Source organism: Stenella coeruleoalba (genome assembly GCF_951394435.1).
Source record: "Stenella coeruleoalba genome assembly, chromosome: 8".
In the NCBI taxonomy this organism is placed as follows: Eukaryota; Metazoa; Chordata; class Mammalia; order Artiodactyla; family Delphinidae; genus Stenella; species Stenella coeruleoalba.
In genome coordinates this window covers 35,360,493-35,381,796 of record NC_137154.1, presented here as the reverse complement: position 1 = coordinate 35,381,796, position 21,304 = coordinate 35,360,493, and the positions used below count along the sequence as shown (strand labels likewise).

Sequence of the window (21,304 nt, the reverse complement as noted above, 5' to 3'; positions counted from 1 at the left end):
TTTTTCTCTTTGTGGGAATCAGACCTAAGACCTTCGAGTTAAGGATAACAGGCTCTGGCTGATTTATACTGTTCGTTGTATCAGCAGAACCGATATCCACACTCGGTGCTTGAACACCTTGACTCTTCAAATCTTGGGTAACGACAAATGCTGTAACTCATTTCTCTGCCCTTCAGAGAAAAATGAAGGTAATCAGCTGAACAGGTAGTTATATCCACAGGGCTACTGGTGCAGCCAGGATGCTGTTAGGGACAGAACTGCAGGACAGTTAGGGAAGACACATGCAAAAAGAATCAAGATGTTAGACGTTGGCAGGGAGAAGCCACTTTGCAGTTGCTGGGATCCACCATCTCAGTTACCAGCGACACTACCCAGAGCAGCCCTAATCACTGGTGCAGTTTGTTTCTGATGCCTCAGGACAGTGTGTGCTGGCAGCATGAAATTTGTTTACCCTCATCATTACCTTGAGGTAATGGCTATAGCAGGAGCCCGTCCACTTAAGCATAAGGCCACGAGGGTGGAGAAAGGGGAGTGGGTACCGGAGTGACGTCTATGCTTCTGCCTTGGAAGGAGTAACAAAAGTGTGGCTGTAGCCCCAGCGGAAAAAGATTGCTCATAAGTTGCCAGTGCTCTCAGTTGAAGGGGGAACAAAAACCAACGTGACTGTGTCTTCTCAGGATCGCTCCGGGAAAACACACCAATCGTTTGGCTCATCCCAGAATGCTTGCTACACTCCTTAGGGTTTTATTCCCTTCATAATTGGCTCTAATTTTATCTTCAGTGTTGCCAGTGACTTTGGAGGGTTCGGCCGCATGTTTAAGCTTTTCAGTGTCGAGGAAAAAGTTCTTTCCGACATCTGTTCCCAATGTGTTTATCTGTAATTTTAATTCATGCCCACTTGCCTTGTCATCTGGCCTGGGCTGAAATTAGTTGAGATTATTACTTGTACTACTTAAGATTTTATGCCCTTCAGTTAACTCCTCCCAAAGAGCCTTGGTGTGGCATGATTTTCTTTTTTTCTAGACCTCCTCATCATCTTAGATGAATTTGTAACTGAAATGGTTTTAGAGGATTTCAGTGTATTTGAGATGAAAAGAGACCTGTAAAAGAGGCACTTAATCAGAAGGTAAACTAGTGCCTGTATAGAGGAACCCATAGTTTATAGATGGGTCAGGTCCTCTGCATATTGATAGATGGAATCTGATCAAAATACCTGCAGCCGGGGACCACAGTGGGCACTGGAATGACAAGGCTATATGCTCAACTGTTGAGGTTGGGGACAGAGGGCATTTGGAGAAGAGTTCAGTCTCAGGGAGCCCTTGAATTCTGTGTTCCTGAAAGTGCCACAAAGGATCCAGGCCCAGGGAGCCTTGGGAAGGAGACACATTGCCCCAGAGAGAAGACCTGAAACTAAGACCAGGCTGCCTTGGACTGGAAGACCCCTAAGTGTTGACTACTGTAGAAAAACCAATTGCTTTCTAAGACAGAACCTGTGAGAATCCAGAGCTCTGTCTCTAGTAGGCCCATCCTGATGTTACAACCCTCTGTCCACAGGAGCTAAAGGACTGTCCTCACCCCTCCAGGGCCCAGGCTTCTGTGGTATGTATGTTGGTTGTGGAGTACATTAGGGCATCCTGTTCCCATAAAGGATCTTTGGGCCGTATCCCTCCTATAGGGCCAGTCCATGGGTGGAGCTGTCTCCATACCAACTAGGCACATGGAATGTATTGTACTCGGTTTACCTTTGCTCCTTGTGACTTTCAAGCTTGGGCAAGCAGCAGTGATATGAGGAGTATTGGCTTTCTAGGATTTGAGTTAGTGTAGAGGAATCTGAGGTGCATTTTCGGATTGTCATTCCAAAGGTAACCTGCTTGACCCTTGGGGGATGCATTAGGGGCGGGAGATTGAGGACAAGCAGTGATGCCCTATGTGGAATCAAACTTTATCTTAGAGAAACGAACTCCTGCCCAGGGGTAGTGACCTATTCATTCCTTGCTGTGGAAGAAGTCACAGTAGTCAACCGTAAAGATGCTTATCCATTGTTGGATGGAGAAACCAGAGATGAAGCAGAATGGGTGGATGGTTTGCTGTAATTATAAAAAGGTACAGAGTGGGATCTGGAGAGTGGCAGTGTGAGGGCTTCATTACGAGGGGCAGGGTTTATTGTATGCAGATTAGGCCAATGGATTTAAAGAAAGCAAAGAGTTTTACAAGTGTTATTGATCTTTCACTGGCAATAGAACTCTAGATTCAGGACCACGAAGGGAGTCTAAATTTTAGACCGCTCCCAATGAGAGGAGAAAATAGGACCCCAACACTTAACGTTTCTTCTTTAGTTTCCTTGATCATGTCGTGCACACATGCTGCTCCCTGTGTTTGGAACTCTTATGATTTGTCCAGTCAACCTCACTCATCCCTCAAATCTCCTTTTGATACCTAGTGTTAGGACCCTTCTCTGTGATACATTCCGGAAGTACCTTGCTCCTCTCCATCACAATATTTCCTGTAACCCAACACTCAAGGGTAGCCATCCCTGCTAGAGTGTTAGATGAATGAAGGCATGTTTATGATGCCTGTGGCTTTTTTGTTATATCCCTGTTGTCTAGCACAGCGGCTGGGCACACAGCAGGGGCTTAATATTTGTCAAATGAATGAATAGTACCTCTGCCAGGAACTAAAGGAGGTGTTTGGAATAAAACCTGGAATCCCATTTCAGCAGATTGTGTGTCTTCCTCTGAGCATCTGCTCATTTCCATCACTCGCGTGTAAATAAGCTCCAAGTGGGTCTTACTCATCTTGGTATCTCATCCATGGATGGTGTTCTGTCGTGTGATGTTATTTTTCTTCTGACTTTGAGTCCCCAAGCAGCAAGTAATAATGGACTGTGTGCTCGAGAAAGAAATAAGGTTTGTTCCTTTGAAAGGTTCAAGGCATGTCAGGGACTAGAAATTGCTAATGACTGATGGAGTACTGGTCTCTTCAGGTCAGGGTTGGCGTTCCTTGAATGTCCCTTAATGATTAAAATTATGGCTGGGAGGTCGTGTAGAGTGGTGGAGAGAGACTGGGTATTAGAATCATATTTGGGTTTATATCTTTCTTTCACCCTGCTAGCTACGTGACCACAAGGAAGGTAATTAACATCTTTGAGGCTTGGTTTATTCATCTTTAAAACACTCCTTTAGTTCTAGTTTTGAAAGACTGAGGATTTAGTCATTAGCTCTACAAATATTGGAGTGTTTATAATGTGTTGGATATTGCCTTAGGCACAAGGGAAACAAACTCACAGGGTCCTTTCCCTTGAAGAAGTGAGCTTCTCATGTGAAGACAGACATTCAACAAATAAACACAGAAATTAACATGTAATTAGTAATTGTGATACCTGCTATAAACAAGAAGAATAGGGTGGTATGGGAGAGAGTAATGGGATTTTCTTTAGACCTGAGGGACAAGAAAGCCTTCTCTGAATAGAATATATTTAAGCTGGGACTTGACGGCTGAGTAGAAATTATTCTGGCAGGGATGTTTCATAATGTTCTGAGTTGGTGGGACAAGCTTGCAAAGACCCTGAATCAGGAAAGAGACTGGAGTACTAGAGGAATTAAAAACAAAGGCTGATACAATTGGAGGGAAATGACAGAGGGAGAGGAGAGCCTGTTTGTTGTTTCAAATCAAAGTTAAGGATTTTGTATTTTTTCTTAAGTAAAATGGGAAGCCCTCACCAGATTTTTAAGGGGGATTGTGACATGACCCAATCTGTTTTATTTATGTATTTATTTATTTAGGCTGTGCTGGGTCTTAGTTGCAGCATGCGGGCTTCTTAGTTGTGGCATGTGGACTCTTAGTTGTGGCATGTGGGACCTAGTTCCCTGACCAGAGATTGAACCCAGGCTCCCTGCATTGGGAGCACGGAGTCTCACCCAGTGGTCCACCAGGGAAGCTCTATGCCTGGCAAGTTAGAAAAACTCAATAAATAGCAGCTTTTATAATAAAAGTGTTCTCTGTATTTGGACCAGTACTAGTTAAATGATGTCACTGTGTGCTTCTAATTATAGGATGATAATTCCACAGACTCTAGAGCTACTTATTAAAAATATTCAGGTAAAATAACGTGAATATTGAGTATGTGTGCGCATGTGCGTGTGTATTCTACAATCTGGTCACAGCTTCTGATTCTGGGAAAAAAAGACAGTGATTTAAGAAAGAGGGTGATATATATATATCATATATCTATATGATATATATATATATATCATATATATATATATGGCTCTGTGTACTTTCACAAGTGCACTAACTTCTCTGAACTTCAATTGCTACATCTGTGAAATAGGGATAATAATTCCAGTTTCATAGGGTTGTTAACAGAGTTAAATGGGTTAATGCATCTGAAACACTTCACTGAGTGCCTAGCATATATTACATGCTCAGTAACTGTTAATCATTATTATTACAACTGTGCCAGATTATTTGAGGTTCTTTAAACTTACCCTTTTTCCTCAAGGGCTGGAGTTCCATTCCTCCCACTGGGATCTGTGTCTTGCCCCTTTTCAAGTTTCTACCTGTGATGAATCAAAGGTCAAGTTTTGCATCATCTGGAAGGGATTTCTTCTCTGACACACTATGATAATTTGTACTGCTCACAACTTACCTACCCCTGTATTTAGCTTATATCCCCTTAGAGTTTCTAATTTCCTTGTGGTCAGGGAATGTCTCACACATTTTGACGTTGCCCCCGGGAGCTTGCGTGGTGCTGCAGTCCACAGAGTAGGTGCCCCATACAAATTCAGTGGATGTTATTCACTCGTGCATAAAGGCAAGCAGGCACTGAGTAAATATTGCTTGAATAAAGGCCTGCATTAATTATAAAAAAACAAAACATGTGTTTTTGGCACAACGGTGAGGCCCAGCCAAAGTGGATTTGTCCATAAACTGGGTTTGTCTCACAGGGGCCCTTCATTGTCCTTGAAATACAATTGACCCAACTCTCTGCATTGTGAATTGATATGGCACGTGCTTGATAGATATGCATTGGAAAATCAACAATGTTTCAGGGGCTTTTTTCCAGCCTGTCAAATGCATGTGGAAGGAGGACAGTTGCAGTCTTGGGAAAGAAAAAAAAAACAAAAACGCAGCCATGTAACAAAGGATGCACATATGACATTGAGTCAAGGATTATAATGAAAGAAAATGTGATAACTTAATTGATCAATTCTGACGTGGGGAGGGAAGGCCAGGCACTTCCTCTGGCAAAGAAAGCTATGATGCCTAAAAATTGTCCCTTTGCTAGCAAAAACATCACGTACTTTTAATGGTTATTATAAGCTTTTCAAGTCCTTGTGAAAGTGCTCTTGACTGACACATGTTTCACAAGTCCAGCAAATTCTTCCTCTGATTTTGATTGGGGCAATCTCCAGTTAGCAGGTCAGATAGTGAGGCTGGATGTGATGCCACGCTCCCCCAAGCCTGTGGATCTACTCTCTAACATCACAAGGAGCATCTACATCTTTCACTTTTTTTTTTTTTTTTGCTAGGTTTGCTCTGTGAGAGGATACAGGAAAAGTACATGGGGCTTGGAGCTTACCAGACTTAATTTAGAATCTTAGCATCTCCACTTACTAGCTAGATATTAATGAGTCTGGGCTTTTCTTATCTTGAAGCTGAGGATAACAGTGTTATCAACTTATTTGAACTTCTATGTCGTTGTCAGTATTATCATTATCATAATCATTATCATTCTCATCACAGTGGCTAACGTTTAGTGACCACCTAGTACGTATCAAGAATTGCTCTAAGTGCTTTATATGGGTTAGCGCATTTAACTCTTTCCACACATATTAATAAGGTATATTATTATCCCCATTTAAAACATCTAGTGTAATGCCAGACATATAGGTACATGAATGTTATTATTTAATAAGAGTTGTTATCTTTTAGACTAAGTATGGTCTAAAGAGTGTTGGTTTAAAATTCTGTTTTAAGGGAAAAACATTCTAGAATGTTATCACCAAAAGGAATTAAACTTGGAGTTGATATAGTTCAGTGTTTTCTATATTTTTTACAGCCAGAAACTGTTGTTCACATGATCACTATATCAAAAATATAAAAGCAAAGCTATTCTATTTGAATCAGGGGTGGGGGACTTGAGCCCTATCCGACAACTCATCTGTGCGCAAGATTCTGAGGAACAGTGTGAAAATCACTGATGTTGTCCTTTCCTGGTATACGTACCTAGACAGGCAAAGCGATTTATTTTGTTTATTGGTATAGACCCTGAATTATAAATTAGATCTCCTCTCCAAGAACAGTTGTTTTTTTTATGAGACTGCAATATGTGATGTAGCAGTATAATTATTATTTGCTAAAATGTACTGAGTTAAAGATGATAAAGCACCTTCATATACCTTGTTATATTTGAACTTCACAATTCCTGTGGTGGGCATAGCCTATTCTTGTTCACCTAAAAATGATGCGTAACATAAATTTTTGGGGGGGTCGGGAGGAAATTGGTGCAGCTTGTCATAGAGGTAGGAGGAAAAAAAATCAGAGACCAGAAATGTTGGAAAAGGGTGATTCTTTTGAGATAAGTTAACACACTGGAGTTGGCATTTGCCCAGAGGGTAGAATGGTAGCATCTGGCTTCTAATGGACACTGTTTAAGTAGACAGGAGACAAAGCCTGGGGCTGGTGTGAGATGCATAAATCAAGAACCTTGAAGGGTAAATCCTCAGTGGGTGACTAGGAAAAATCCACTCTGCAAGAGAAGACTTGCCTATCAGTCTCGACTCTAGATAGCGAGTATGGCAGAGAAAAGTTTGCATTCCTGAAAGCTTAGGGCCTAAATTTATTCTATCTGTGTGGCTCAATCCTTATGCCCCAAGGCAAAATGTAATTTAAAGTGATGGTGGGTTGATAGTTCCCTCAGGCACCTGACAAAAGCAAACACAGATGCTCTCTGAAGAAATACAATTTTACAGCCCAAACCTCAAGTAATTTCCACAGATTAAATCCTAAAAAATATGAGCTCACAAATAAAAGACTCACTCAAAGCACAAGAAAAGAAGTCCTCATGCATGATACTCAGCAAAACAAACTGTAAAATCAGAGGCTGATTTTACTTTAATAAAGTCAGAAGACTGAAGATACTGGAGTTATCTGTATAAAATATGTCTAATATGTTTTTAAAAAAGGAAATTAAAAGATGAAAGAATAGGAGACCACAAATTTGATCAAGGAGACTGAAAAAGAAAGAAATTGAATTCTACAAAATAAAATTGTAAGTAAAATAAAAATGATATGGATGACTGAAACAGAACATGACACTACTTGAGAGAATTAATAAACCAAAAGATACATCCAAAGTTAAACAGACTTCAGCATAGAAAAAAGCAAAGGGAATAGTAAAGCAAGTCTAAGAAACATGGAGGAGAGCTTGAGAAGGAAGGAATAATATTTATCTAATTTGAATTCCAGAAAGAGAGAATAGATAAAATGGTGAAAAGAGAATGTTTGAAGAGAAAATACCTGATAATTTTGCAAATTGATAAAAGATTTAATCTTTAGATTCAAGAATCCCAAGGAATCCTAGGAAGAATAAATAAAAATAAATTCACACCTAAATACCTTAAAGTTAATGAATACAAACAAACCCCCTTCCCCATCAAGCAAACAACCAAATAAAATAGATCTTAAAAGCCACAGAGAAAGTGTTTGTCACATACTAAGAAATGATGATTAGGTTAACAACTGACTTCTCAACAGTGACAATAGAAGCCAGAAAACAATGGAATATCTTCAAAATGATGAGGCAAAATAACTCTATACCCAAAAAAGCTATTTTTCAATTAAGAGGGTGGTCAAAGGACATCTTTAGATAAATTAAAATTGAGCACAGTTACTATCAAAATATCTTCATTAAAGGAACTTATAAAGGATACATTAAGAAAAATAACCATCCTAGAAGGAATGTCTGAGATTCAAGAAGACTCTTGGGCAAAGAAATGTTAAACATGTGGTTAAAAAAGTGTATGCCTCAGGAAGCATGTTCTAGAACATTCCTTGCAGCATTGTTTGTAATTCCAAACGTGCAAATAACTCAAATGTCAATGTGTAGTATAATGGATAAATTTTGGAATATTCATGCTATGGAATATTATACACCACTGACAAATAAATGAAAGATAGCTATAGACATTAACATGGGTGAATAGAAAAACCCACCATGGAAGATATTACAGTATGATTTCACATGTGAAGTTCAAAATGGGCAAAACTAAATAATCTATAATTTCGAAATACATACCTATGTATGGTAAAACTATAAAAATATGTAAGGGAGTGATTAACACACAAATTAAGAGAGTTGTCTGATGGCTGGGAGGAGGATTCATTGGGGACCTGTAATAAAGGGGTACTGATAATATTGTATTCATTTTATTTATATATTCATATATATTCATTTTATGTATCTCTTATGTATCATAAATTTTGCAATAAAACAATTATAGAAAGACAAGTCATATAAGAAGGCAGTAGAAAGAAGATTCAGGATCAACATGGATAAAAGCCTTCAAGAAGGAACAACTTTAGCAAGTATGTATATTAGGGGGAAAAAATGTGAAGCATGGGATGGTCCAACGTTTCCTAGTCCTACTCTTCTACCCCCTTGCCAGCTTACCTTTGCATATTGCCAAGGCGTGTTCTCATGTATGCTGACATATAATAAAAATGTCTCATGCTTTATTATTTGGAAGTCTTTTATTCTTTTCTTTCCTGATGTAAAATTTTATTTGCTTCTTCTAGGTCATAACTTTTGTGCTGAAGGACCTAAATGTGGTGAAAACTCAGAGTGCAAAAACTGGAATACCAAAGCTACTTGTGAGTGTAAGAATGGTTACATCTCTGTCCAGGGAGACTCTGCCTACTGTGAAGGTAAGTGAACTATTTAATAAAGTTAACTTGTGAGAAATATACTCCTGGTGGATGTGGTTGAAGAATGAAAGCCTTCACTTGGCTCTGGTCCTGTGGGATCCTATAAAAAATAATACCAACAATCTAGGATATTCTCTTCTTCTGACTTATCCAGGCTGCTTAGTAGCATGTAAAAGCAAGACCTTTCAATCACCAGCAAAACCCTAAACCCCTCATTTTATGTTGTCTTATTTGGGTATATTGTCTTCTTCAATTTCAGTTAAATGTTACATGGTGGATCCTCTTTTTGAATGGATGCTTTGATACTAGCTTATACCCAATTGCCATCATCTTCACCTGCCAAGGGCAGAGTTTTTTTTCAGTTGTGTTTCCTAATGACTGATTCATGTGTTGCTAATTCCCAAACTCTACTAAAAGTCCCAGTGACAGATGGACTCATAACTTTGGCACATGGATTGGTATAGTAGGTTGGTGGCCTCAAGCATCAGTGACCCCCCTTTTCTACTTTATAGAGCAGAGCAACTCCTCTGTCTTATGTGAACTCCTCTTTCCATGCTCAGCGTGCTGGGGGCAAGCATTGCATACTCCTTTTCCTTTAATATAGCAGAGGATCAGGGATTAGTTCTGACCCTGGATTTACATGTACAGTGCCCTAAAATCTGAGCCCATCCATTTCTCCAGTGCTCACTGGCTCTCTCCCATCAGTTTAGAGAAATTCTTATAGGCAAAGTGATGGCTAGGCTGTTTTTCCATCCTGGTTGGACCTAATTATTCCTGTCACCTTTACTAGTATTATTGAACCTTGGTGTTCTGTTAATTAGGAAGGTAGATGTCTTGACTGGAATAAATGCTGCAAAATCTTGGTCACTGTCCTCCTACTGATTTGGTTCTCATGTGGGTCAAGTATTGTCAAGGTAAAGACAGTTGATGACAATAATGGTAAATTCCTTTCCATTCTTCTGTTTTATGTTGTTGACCCCTGCTTAACTTTTTGACTTTGACTAAAGTTGTTAAGGAAATGTTTCTAATTACTGTTAGTGTTCAGAACCTGGTAGAAAGCCTCTGTTTTTCATTTCTTCTGGAAGACTTTCTTTATTACTGCTTTGGTTCTCATTAGCAATATAAGTCTAACTAATAGTTAACCCCCAACACACACACTTTTTTCTACACTTTTTTTTCCTTTTGCTTACCTGTATAGATTTGAACTTGATTTGGGAGACATGCCACTTGGGAGGGTGAAGTTGCCCTTTAGTTATGAACCTTTTCATCTATCCATTAACATCATGTTACTTATTTGTCAGTTTTGAGGAAGAGGACTATTAATTTCAATACTTCACATTAACATTTATTTTTTATATCTTACCTTATGCTATTTTGTATTTTTTGTCAGAAAATTACTGTAATTTTAAAAATAAAAAATGTGAACATTTTCTTCTCCATTTATCATGAAAAAATCCCACAAGCCAGGTAATGGTCTAAAAAATTTGTTTTCTTACCTTCTGCTATATGTGGGGAGAGACTATGAACAATTATAAAAATGATAGAAGGAACCTCAAAATAATTTGAATCTTGATTCTACCATTGGCCGGTGTTTTAGTTGTCTATTGGAAGCAGTACACCCACCATTCCTGGCTCCCCTTAGCTATTGAGACCTGGCAGAACCTGGGAGGAAATTGCTGGTACCAATGCTGTTTTGGGACTCTTTGATTCTCTCCTCATTTTTTGTTACATAGAATCAATTTTATGAGGTACCATTTGTGGTATTATGCCTACCCTTTGTGAGGCCTTATTTTATTGATTATGTTGGGCGATTCTAGGTCTGAATCCCTGTTTCCTTGAACACGCTTCTCAACTCGTTGTGTGCGCGGGGCCTTGGGTCAGTGTATACTGTGGTACCACCCTTGAGTCATGGTAATGTCCTCGGGCTTTAGTCATTTTTCTGTGATCAGGGGGACATTCTGCAATTCCAGAGGGCATGTTCATAATGAGAAGGATAGCACTTAAGGAGAAATGACTAAACGTTAGAGCCCATTTACAGTCTAAGAATAGAACTCAGGGACTAAAACAGGGGTCAAATACTGGGCAACAGGATGGGAGGCACTGAGAACCAAGTAGAGTGAATATCAACATTTAGAGCAAACGCCCTCCTCTCTCTTCATTCAGCCATCTTCAGCACACTTGGGCTTTGGGCTTATTTTCCTGTGGTTGAGTGGTGGCTGCCATAGCCCCAGACATGGTGTCCTCATACCAGCATCCCAAAGAAGGAAGAAAGGGGCAGGGGTTAAAAATCTTCTCTGTGTGAGGTTCTGTGTTTTTTTTGTGTGTGTGTGATGATCATATGGTTTTTATTCTTCAATTTGTTAATATGGTGTATGACATTGATTGATTTGCATATATTGAAGAATCCTTGCCTCCCTGGGATAAATTCCACTTGATGATGGTGTATGATCCTTTTAATGTGTTTTTGGATTCTGTTTGCTAGTATTTTGTTGAGGATTTTTGCATCTGTATTCATCAGTACTATTGGTCTGTAATTTTCTTTTTTTGTAGTATCTTTGTCTGCTTTTGGTATCAGGGTGTTGGTGGCCTTGTAGAATGAGTTTGGGAGTGTTCCTTCCACTGCAATTTTTTGGAAGAGTTTGAGAAGGATAGCTGTTAGCTCTTCTCTAAATGTTTGATAGAATTCACCTGTGAAGCCATCTGGTCCTGGACTTTTGTTTGTTGGAAGAATTTTAATCACAGTTTCAATTTCATCACTTGTGATTGGTCTGTTCATATTTTCTATTTCTTCCTGGTTCAGTCTTGGAAAGTTATACCTTTCTAAGAATTTGTCCATTTCTTCCAGGTTGTCCATTTTATTGGCATAGAGTTGCTTGTAGTAGTCTCGCAGGGTGCTTTCTATTTCTGTGGTGTCTGTTTAACTTCTCCTTTTTCATTTCTAATTTTATTGATTTGAGTCCTCTCCCTCTTTTTCTTGATGAGTCTGGCTAATGGTTTCTCAATTTTGTTTACCTTCTCAAAGAACCAGCTTTTAGTTTTATTGATCTTTGCTATTGTTTTCTTTGTTTCTATTTCATTTATTTCTGCTCTGATCTTTATGATTTCTTTCCTTCTACTAACTTTGGGTTTTGTTTGTTCTTTCTCTAGTTCCTTTAGGTGTAAGGTTAGATTGTTTACTTGAAATTTTTCTTGTTTCTTGAGGTAGGCTTGTATAGCTATAAACTTCCCTCTTAGAACTGCTTTTGCTGCACCCCATAGGTTTGGATTGTCGTGTTTTCATTGTCATTTGCCTCTGGGTATTTTTTGATTTCCTCTTTTATTTCTTCAGTGATCTCTTGGTTATTTAGTAATGTATTGTTTAACCTCCATGTGTTTGTGTTTTGTCCATTCTTTTCCCTGTAATTCATTTCTTTTCTTTCTTTTTTTTTGCGGTACGTGGGCCTCTCACTGTTGTGGCCTCTCCCGCCACGGAGCACAGGCTCCGGACATGCAGGCTCAGCGGCCATGGCTCATGGGTCCAGCCGCTCCACGGCATGTGGGATCCTCCTGGACCAGGGCACGAACCCGTGCCCCCTGCATCGGCAGGTGGACCCCCAACCACTGCACCACCAGGGAAGCCCCCCCTGTAATTCATTTCTAATCTCAGAGCGTTGTGGTTAGAAAAGATGCTTGATATGATTTCAGTTTTCTTAAATTTACTGAGGCTTGATTGTACCCAAGATGTGATCTATCCTGGAGAATGTTCTGTGTGCATTTGAGAAGACAGTGTGATCTGCTGTTTTTGGATGGAATGTCCTATAAATATCAATGAAATCTATCTGGCCTGTTGTGTCATTTAAAGCTTGTGTTTCCTTATTAATTTTCTGTCTGGATGATCTGTCCATTGGTGTAAGCGAGGTGTTAGAATCCCCCACTATTACTGTGTTACCATCAATTTCCTCTTTTATACCTGTTAGCATTTGCCTTATGTATTGAGGTGTTCCTATGTTGGGTGCATATATATTTATAATTGTTATATCTTGTTCTTGGATTGATCCCTCGATCATTATTTAGTGTCTTTTCTTGTCTCTTGTAACATTCTTTCTTTTAAAGTCTATTTTATCTGATATGAGTATTGCTAGTCCAGCTCTCTTTTGATTTCCATTTGCATGGAATATCTTTTTCCATCCCCTCACTTTCAGGCTGTATGTGTCCCTAGGTCTGAAGTGGTTCTCTTGTAGATAGCATGTATATGGAGCTTATTTTTGTATACATTCAGCGAGCCTGTGTCTTCTGCTTGGAGCATTTAATCCATTCACATTTAAGGTAATTATCAATATGTATGTTCCTATTTCCATTTTCTTAATTGTTTTGTGTTTGTTTTTGTAGGTCCTTTTCTTCTCCTGTGTTTCCCACTTAGAGAAATACCTTTAGCATTTGTTGTAGAGCTGGTTTGGTGGTGCTGAATTCTCTTAGCTTTTGCTTGTCTGTAAAGCTTTTGATTTCTCTGTTGAATCTGAATGAGATCCTTGCCAGGTAGAGTAATCTTGGTTGTAGGTTCTTCCCTTTCATCACTTTAAATATATCATGCCACTCCATTCTGGCTTGTAGAATTTCTGCTGAGAAATCAGCCGTTAACCTTATGGGAGTTCCCTTGTATGTTATTTCTCATTTATCCCTTGTTGCTTTTAATAATTTTTCTTTGTCTCTAATTTTTGCCAGTTTGATTATTCTGTGTCTCGGTGTGTTTTTCCTTGGGTTTATCCTGCCTGGCACTCTCTGCACTTCTTGGACTTGGGTGGCTATTTCCTTTCCCATGTTAGGGAAGCTTTTGACTATAATCTCTTCAAATATTTTCTCAGGACATTTCTCTCTCTCTTCTCCTTCTGGGACCCCTATAATGTGAATGTTATTGTGTTTAATGTTGCCCCAGAGGTGTCTTAGGCTGTCTTCATTTCTTTTCATTCTTTTTTCTCTATTGTGTTCTGTGGCAGTGAATTCCACCATTCTGTCTTCCAGGTCACTTATCCGTTCTTCTGCCTCAGTTATTCTGCTATTGATTCCTTCTAGTGTAGTTTTCATTTCAGTTATTGTATTGTTCATCTCTGTTTGTTTGTTCTTTAATTCTTCTAGGTGTTTGTTCTTTAATTCTTCTAGGTTTTTGTTAAACATTTCTTACATCTTCTCGATCTTTGCCTCCATTCTTTTTGCAAGGTCCTGGATCATCTTCACTGTCATTATTCTGAACTCTTTTTCTGGAAGGTTGCCTATCTCCACTTCATTTAGTTGTTTTTCTGGGGTTTTATCTTGTTGCTTCATCTGGTACATAGTCCTCTGCCTTTTCATTTTGTCTGTCTTTTTGTGCATGTGGTTTTCCTTCCACAGGCTGCAGAATTGTAGTTTTTCTTGCTTCTGCTGTCTGCCCTCTCAGGTTCTGTGTTTTTAAGTTTGAAGAAAGTCCTTCCTAGAAGGTCCTTTGTAACCTCCTTGCCTCTCTCTCCATGCAGAAATCTTCTGCTTATTTTTCAGACCAGGATTATATCCTCTCCACCCTGAGACCAACGAGATGACTGTCATTGGTTTGGGCTAATTGTGTCCAACCCCCGGATTTGGAATAGGGGGTTTGCCTTCCCTGAGACTAAATGATCTTTGCCCTTTGTCTGAACTAATTAGAGTTGTAGCAGTAGGAGGCAGGTGTATGGGTGGTTTTGGGTGGGCAGAAAGCTATGTATACTACATTCTTTTTTGGTAAAATTTAGCTTATGGCCATTTACCCAGCTCTGTCTTCAGAATTTTCCTCTGGGATGCTCACCACGTGCCTGCCTGGGTACTAGAGACTCTCAGAGGCTGAGTTCATTGTTTCACTATAGCATAGAGAGGAGTAGATAACTTATGAACTGCTTCAGGCAAGTTATTTTTTTCTCTGAGTAAGTGGAGTGAAAATGACCCGTATTTCACAAACGACGATGAACACGACTGGCTTGCAAATTAAAACAAAATATTACATACATTGTCCAGGCTAACTTGAAAAACCTATTCAGGCTTTCAGTGGAAAAAGAAGCACAAAAGACTTTCAATTTTCTTAACTTCCTAAGGTAGTAGCAGAGAGATAGTGTATTAGGGACTCCTGCTCTGCAGAGACTGTCATAGAAATTGCCATAGAGAAGATATGGGAACTCCTGGCCAATCAATAGAAGATAATAAGACCCTTTGTCAGCTGTGATGCAATTCACGGGAGTTCGTTTCATTTTGCCTCGTCTGACTCGAGCAGGAACATTCCCCATTTTGAGAATTGCTGTAGTTGGACTTTGGTGTTTTATGAATCTGGTCTACTGAGGCTTTTTTACCTTTGGGATGACATTTTCAATGGGTTGGTCTTAAATGGTTTCTGATTCATTAGCTTCAATTAGAGGTCGTGTCTGAGGAAAGTACAGCAGTTGGGGTCTATTCATGATCTTCTTGAATTTGGAGTCTATATAGAGTTTCATAAACTTTTTCTTCCTATAGTAAAAAGTTACATTGAAGAATAAAGAACAATGTGATGTGCGTATACATCATGCAATCTGCCAGGCATAGAGAGTACTACAAGTAGTATTAAATAATGTCTCCTACTTACAGAGTGCTCTGAATTTTTCAAACTCCTTTTATATATATTGTATTCTTTGAGCCTTCAGTAAATGTCTGAGGAAAATGGTAACGTTGGCCACATGAACTCCACTTTGCAAGTGAGGACAGAAAGACTCAGAGAAATGAAATAAAGATAATACTCGACTCATTTCTCCTCCAGGGCTTTATGCCCTGACTTACGCTGCTCCCTTCCTTCCCATCCCCCACCCTGTTCCAATGTGGTATTGTTCAAAATATTTGCTATCTCCTTCATCTAATGAAATCTGAATGGATGTGAGATGTGTACCATTTCGTAGTAGAAGATCTAAGAGCTATTACAGGGTTCCACCTCTTTCTCATAAACCTGCATTGTTCCAGAGCAGGGCCTCTCCTTTAGCTAGGGTTCCAGAATGAAGTCTACATAGAGCTGTGTGACAGCTGACAGGTGAGGAACATGTGGCATGGGTGAGAAATAATTGTGTAAATCACTGAAACTTTGGAGGGTGCAATTATCTGTTACCTTTGCGTGACTTAGCCTAAGCCTATTGGTACACCTGCCTGAATTAGTTGACCCACATCTTGTAGTTTCAGAAGGATACCTCCAACTAAGCGCTCATGACTGAAAGTAATTTTTTATGGAGCAAGCATTGAGAGTTACTAGAAAAAGTCTGAACTGTATGGATCATTAATAGTCTGCTCTGGCCCTGCTGCCAGGTAATAGATATTTTGCAGACCGCAAGTTGTAAACCAGTGCTTTATTATGGCCAGTTCCGATGTGGGAAATTGGTTTTCCCGATTAAGATGATGAGACAATGCAGGTCAAAAATTTAGCAAATTGTCTGGTATTTACTAGTGATTTAGTGGGTCACAACAGTTATCATCATCAACTTATATCAGTGTTTATGAGGATCTTTCTTGGAATTGGAAGAGTGTGTACTCATTGAGACCAGTACTTTGAGAAAGTGGGCTTCTCACGTCTGCATCTTTTGGGAGAATTGGAAGGTAGCAGGGGAGAGTGTTCTTAGTAGGAAGGACCAGGTTTTATCAGTTCTGCCAGGAGCATATTTTTAGCAGTGAGGTACCAAGTATAATAATTTATAAAGATGAAGTTATTCCTTCCTTGGAGAAACACAAGTGGAGCTGAATTCAAGGATAATATGTTGTGGAACAAAATGAGTTTTATTGGGTTGAATTAAATAATGTCATGTAACAAAACTGCTGAGATGTCTGAAACACAGCAACTGATTAGCAAGGTGATTTATAACTTCTTTCGCATGACGGAAAATGATGACAGGGTCTGACCCTTAGAGTGTTAAGAGGCTGGGAAAGTGGCAGAAAGGTCGGAGTTCAAGCAGAAAGAAGATTCAGAAGAACTAAGGGAGTAGATATTTTTTGGATGCGGTGGCTAGAGTGAGTGCACTGCTGTAGAAACAAGCCCCTGTGAATTCCTGATGAAGAGAATGAATGGGAAAATGGTGAGTATGCTTAGTTATACTTCTAATTCTCCAAGGATTAATTAGGTAACCCTTGTTTTGAAATTTTATAAAATGCACACGCCTCATGATCCATGTAGCCTAGTTTATGCTCAAATCTGGGCTTCAATCTCCTGCTTTGGACAGCGCAGGGATCAAAAGCCTCTTCTGGATTATTCATGTTAGTAAAAGCTTAACTCTAAGCTCCTGCTCAAATTTATTTCCAGGGGTTCAGAATGTTTGAGATAAGAATACCTCGGGGTATCCTTTTTTTTCCCTTTCTCATTTAGCCTGCATGACTAATGGAGAGATCTTCTGGTATTCAGATATCTGGCAACAATCTCACTGCCACCACCACCCTCACCTTCCCCGTCAGCCTTCCCAGGACACAGAGATCTCTAGCCATTGCTTTGCGTGTGATAACCCACTTGCCCCTTTCCTCCTAGCAGGAGATAGAGCTGAGCTTTCTTCCTGGGCCTGGCTTTTCTTTGCCTCTGCTTCTTTATTCCCAAGGCTGCTTTACAAAAGCATCTACTCCTGCTCTCCCACCTACTTAAACTCTTGCCTCTTCTTAATGACATCCCCCCACCCCCATCCCTATAACTTTCTTTTTTCCCTATAACTTTCTTTTTGGAATTAAAACAGCAAAAATATAGCCCAAATCCAAACCTTGGTTACTGCACTTGGGTTGAACCACGGGGTTATTTTTTCAGCTCTTTACTTAGGAAGGAGCCCCAGTCAAACAAACTGGGGCAGTGGTCAGGACTAGAGGTTAAAGTAGCACTTGTCTTTTTGTTGTTTTGTTGTTGTTCTTGTTTTTCAATTTAACCATGTTTTGAAAGATCATTTATAAGATATTTGGAATTTTTAGTTATTTCTTCATGATAAAAATGTCCTGAGTGTTGATGAGTTTTCTAAGCCAGCACATAGAAGCCAAGCGAACTCATCATGTAGCTGAACTATTGTACTACAGAGCTCTCCTGAGTTCCACGGTTCTGAGAGCAGAGGACCATGTATTGGGTTGGTCAAAAGTTCTTTCGGGTTTTTCAGTAGAATGTTACGGAAAAAACCCGAATGATCTTTTTGGCCAACCCAAATACTTTTCTCCCGATCTCAGTTAATGACACTTTCATCCATCCTGTTGCTGAGGTCACTAGATGGAGAAGTCATCATCAATTCCAGGCTGCCTTCACCCACAACATCTGCTGCATCAGGAAGTCTTGGTAGTTTTACTTGGAAAATGAATCACGAATTGACCCGTGTCTTGCTCCGCCTCTAGTCCAAGCCTCCTTTATCTCATGGCTTGTGATTGCAATGGTGTCCACTCTTGCCCCCCCATAATCCATTCTCCAAACATCGATCAGGGTGAGCTCTTAAAATGGTAAGTCATATTATGCCCCTCTTCTGTTTGAAATCATCTGATGGCTTCCATGCATCTTAGAATAATGTCCAGGATTGGTCCTGTGTAAGGCACTGTGTGAACTGGACCCTGCCTACTCCTCTGTGTTCGTCTCGTACCACTCTTTCCTGTGTTCTCTCTTCTCCCATCAGGCTCTAACTCCTTGTATTCCTTCAATAGGCTTGTGCAATAGTTCTTACTTGGCCCTAGGATGCCCTTCACCTAGATCTTGGCAAATCCCCTTTCCAGTCATCATTTAAGTTGTAGCTCAAATGTCACTCTTTAGAAAGGTCTCCCCTAACTACCCTCACCTAATTAGCTCTGTTCCTACCCTCAGCTCCTCTATACCATTTTCATTTTATTTAATTATTTTATTTTCTTCATAGCACTTTCTAAAATTGTTTTCTTTTTTTTCTTTTTTTTTTTTTTTTTTGCGGTACGCGGGCCTCTCACTGCTGTGGCCTCTCCCATTGCGGAGCACAGGCTCCGGACGCGCAGGCTCAGCGGCCCTGGCTCACGAACCCAGCCGCTCTGCGGCATGTGGGATCTTCCCGGACCAGGGCACGAACCCATGTCCCCGGCATTGGCAGGCGGACTCTCAACCACTGTGCCACCAGGGAAGCCCTAAAATTGTTTTCTTGTTTGTGTTTTCCTGTTTAAAGGTTTATGATCTGACTTTTCCCTTTAGAATAAAAGCTGCAGGAAGGCAGTGACTTTATTTTATTCACTGTATCTCCAGCACTAGGAAAGTGCTTAGGATGTGATGGGTGTACCAAACTGTTTAAAGAATAAATGAATGAATGAAAGTCTCTCCCCGATTCATGCCTTTCTGTATCTGACACTGCTTTCTTGAGTCCAGTTTGTCTTGTTAGTGTTGATCAAGGGCTGCCACTTAGAATCTGTATTTTGGGGGCTGATTCTGCTCTTTGCTTTGCTAATACCCCACTCGTGTAATGTTCTGACGCTGCCTGCTCACTTCATTCCATGTAAACTGCACTTCCATTATCTGCTATAGATTGACTTTCTTCACCACATAGCAAGAGAGAAATTGTAGCTCTTTCTTAATTTTGATAAGAAAAGCATCATTTAAAAAATTGTTTTAGTTAGTTGCTTATAGGAAAAAAAAACATTCTCTGGGATTCAACAAAATAGAAGCTTTTGTTTCTATTCATATAGGCTTTGAAGTGGATGCTTCTGGTTGGCAGGTGGCTTTTCTCAAAGCTGTGATTCAGGGACCCAGGCTCCTTCTCTCTTTGGCTCCGCCATGTGCAGCGTGGCTTCCCAGGTTTCCATGGTAGGGGAAAGGGAATGGAAGGTGATGGCCATGAGGTTTTTATGGACCAGTCCTGGCCACATTCCACTTGTCTCAAACTTAGTGACTGGCCTTACCTAACTGCAGGAGAGGCTGGTAAATGTTGTCCAGCTGTGTGCCTAGGAAGAAAAAGAATCTGTTTAGGTCAATAGTTTTCCAGTTTTGCCACAGTTACTAAGTGATTAAAAAATAATCTCCCCCATTAATTTTATGCCTCTTACTTTTTGTTTATTTCCTGAATCCCCCCATATGTATCTCTGGTTTCAACTGATTGTAGGAAAACTTGCTCACGTGGAAACCAGATAGGATTTCACTATCTTGCTTCCCCTTTGTTGTTTGTGTTATCTCCAGATTTCCCCATGGCCCTCACTGTATCACCTCATCTGCAATTGCTCTATCCCTATACACCTCATGTCCCGAAGTGACCCATCTCTTCTTCCTTCCAAACAAAATTTACAGCTTCTCATGTGCTACAGTTCTGAGGTTTATGCTAGGAGGAAAACAATTCATGAAACAAGTTTACACACATTTGTAAATGATTGATATCCATATAACATTCCCAGAGATAAATGTATTCTTAAAAGAGGATGCCTGTTGATTAAGAAAACCCCCCAACTGTTAAATTTCAAGTAGCATAGCAAAAGAAAGTGAAAAATTAAAGTCACTTGAATGTGGGAGAGAGAGCTCTTGGCAGGAGAACTAAGCAGGTTGTCCGTGCCTCAGAGTTTGTCTTGGTAGTCAGCTATCCTCAAATATTCCTGCTTGGCAGAATTTTCCTTCACTCCATTTTTTTTTTTTTTTTTTCTTGACAACTCCCAGGGCAGTGATATAGTGAAAGAACGTGAACTAAGGATACGGAGATATTGAGTGATCCTGCCTCTACCACTTACCAGCTGGGTCATCTTGGAAAGTCACTCAGTTCTTTTGTATTTTGATTTTCTCGTGGTCCAAACAGGACTTTTAAACATCTACTAAATAGTACTGGTTGCTTGTGCAGGTTAAATAAGGTGTTGAATGTGAAAGTATTCAGTATTTTGTAAATGCTAGAGCAGTGTAGCTCTGTACTGTAACTTACTGATGATGATAATTACATATTTATACATTATGTAATTATTCATCGTTATAGTAACAATAAATATTTTCATCTTTGGCAGTGCTTGGACTAGAACTTGGCCTTCAGGTATTTAGGGTTGAGACATACTTACACACACACATGCGTGTGCACGCACACACATACACACACACACACAGATTATATCTCTAACTGTGATGGTTAATTTTATGTGTTAATTTGGCTGTGCTAAGGGAAGGCCAGACAGCTGGTAAAACATGGTTTCTGAGTGTGTCTATGGGGGTGTTTCTGGAAGAGATTAACATTTGACTCCCCTTACCAATGTGGGCAGGAGTCCTCTAATTCATTGAGGTCCCGGATAGCACAAAAGAGCAAAAGAAGGATGGATTCCTTCTTTGCCTTGAGCCAGGACATCCATCCTTTTCTGCCCTGGGACAGTAGAGCTCCTGGTTCGCAGGCCTTCAGACTCCAGGACTTATAACAGCAGCCTCCTGGTGTGCATGCCTTTGGACCTGGACTCAGTTATACCACCCACT

At 39.9% G+C, this 21,304-nt stretch overlaps 1 protein-coding gene across 4 annotated transcripts in view; it reads left to right on the top strand.

Annotated features, from left to right (window-relative positions):
* Positions 1-21,304, top strand: part of NELL1 (neural EGFL like 1) — a gene marked incomplete at its 3' end in the record, with an annotated part of 862,435 nt that overhangs the window by 214,557 nt on the left and 626,574 nt on the right. For all 4 annotated transcript variants that reach the window (XM_079930799.1, XM_079930798.1, XM_079930797.1 and 1 more), the window contains exon 12: positions 8,800-8,928. In XM_079930799.1, coding sequence (XP_079786925.1) covers positions 8,800-8,928 — 129 coding nt within the window. The remainder of the gene's footprint in view (positions 1-8,799; positions 8,929-21,304) is intronic.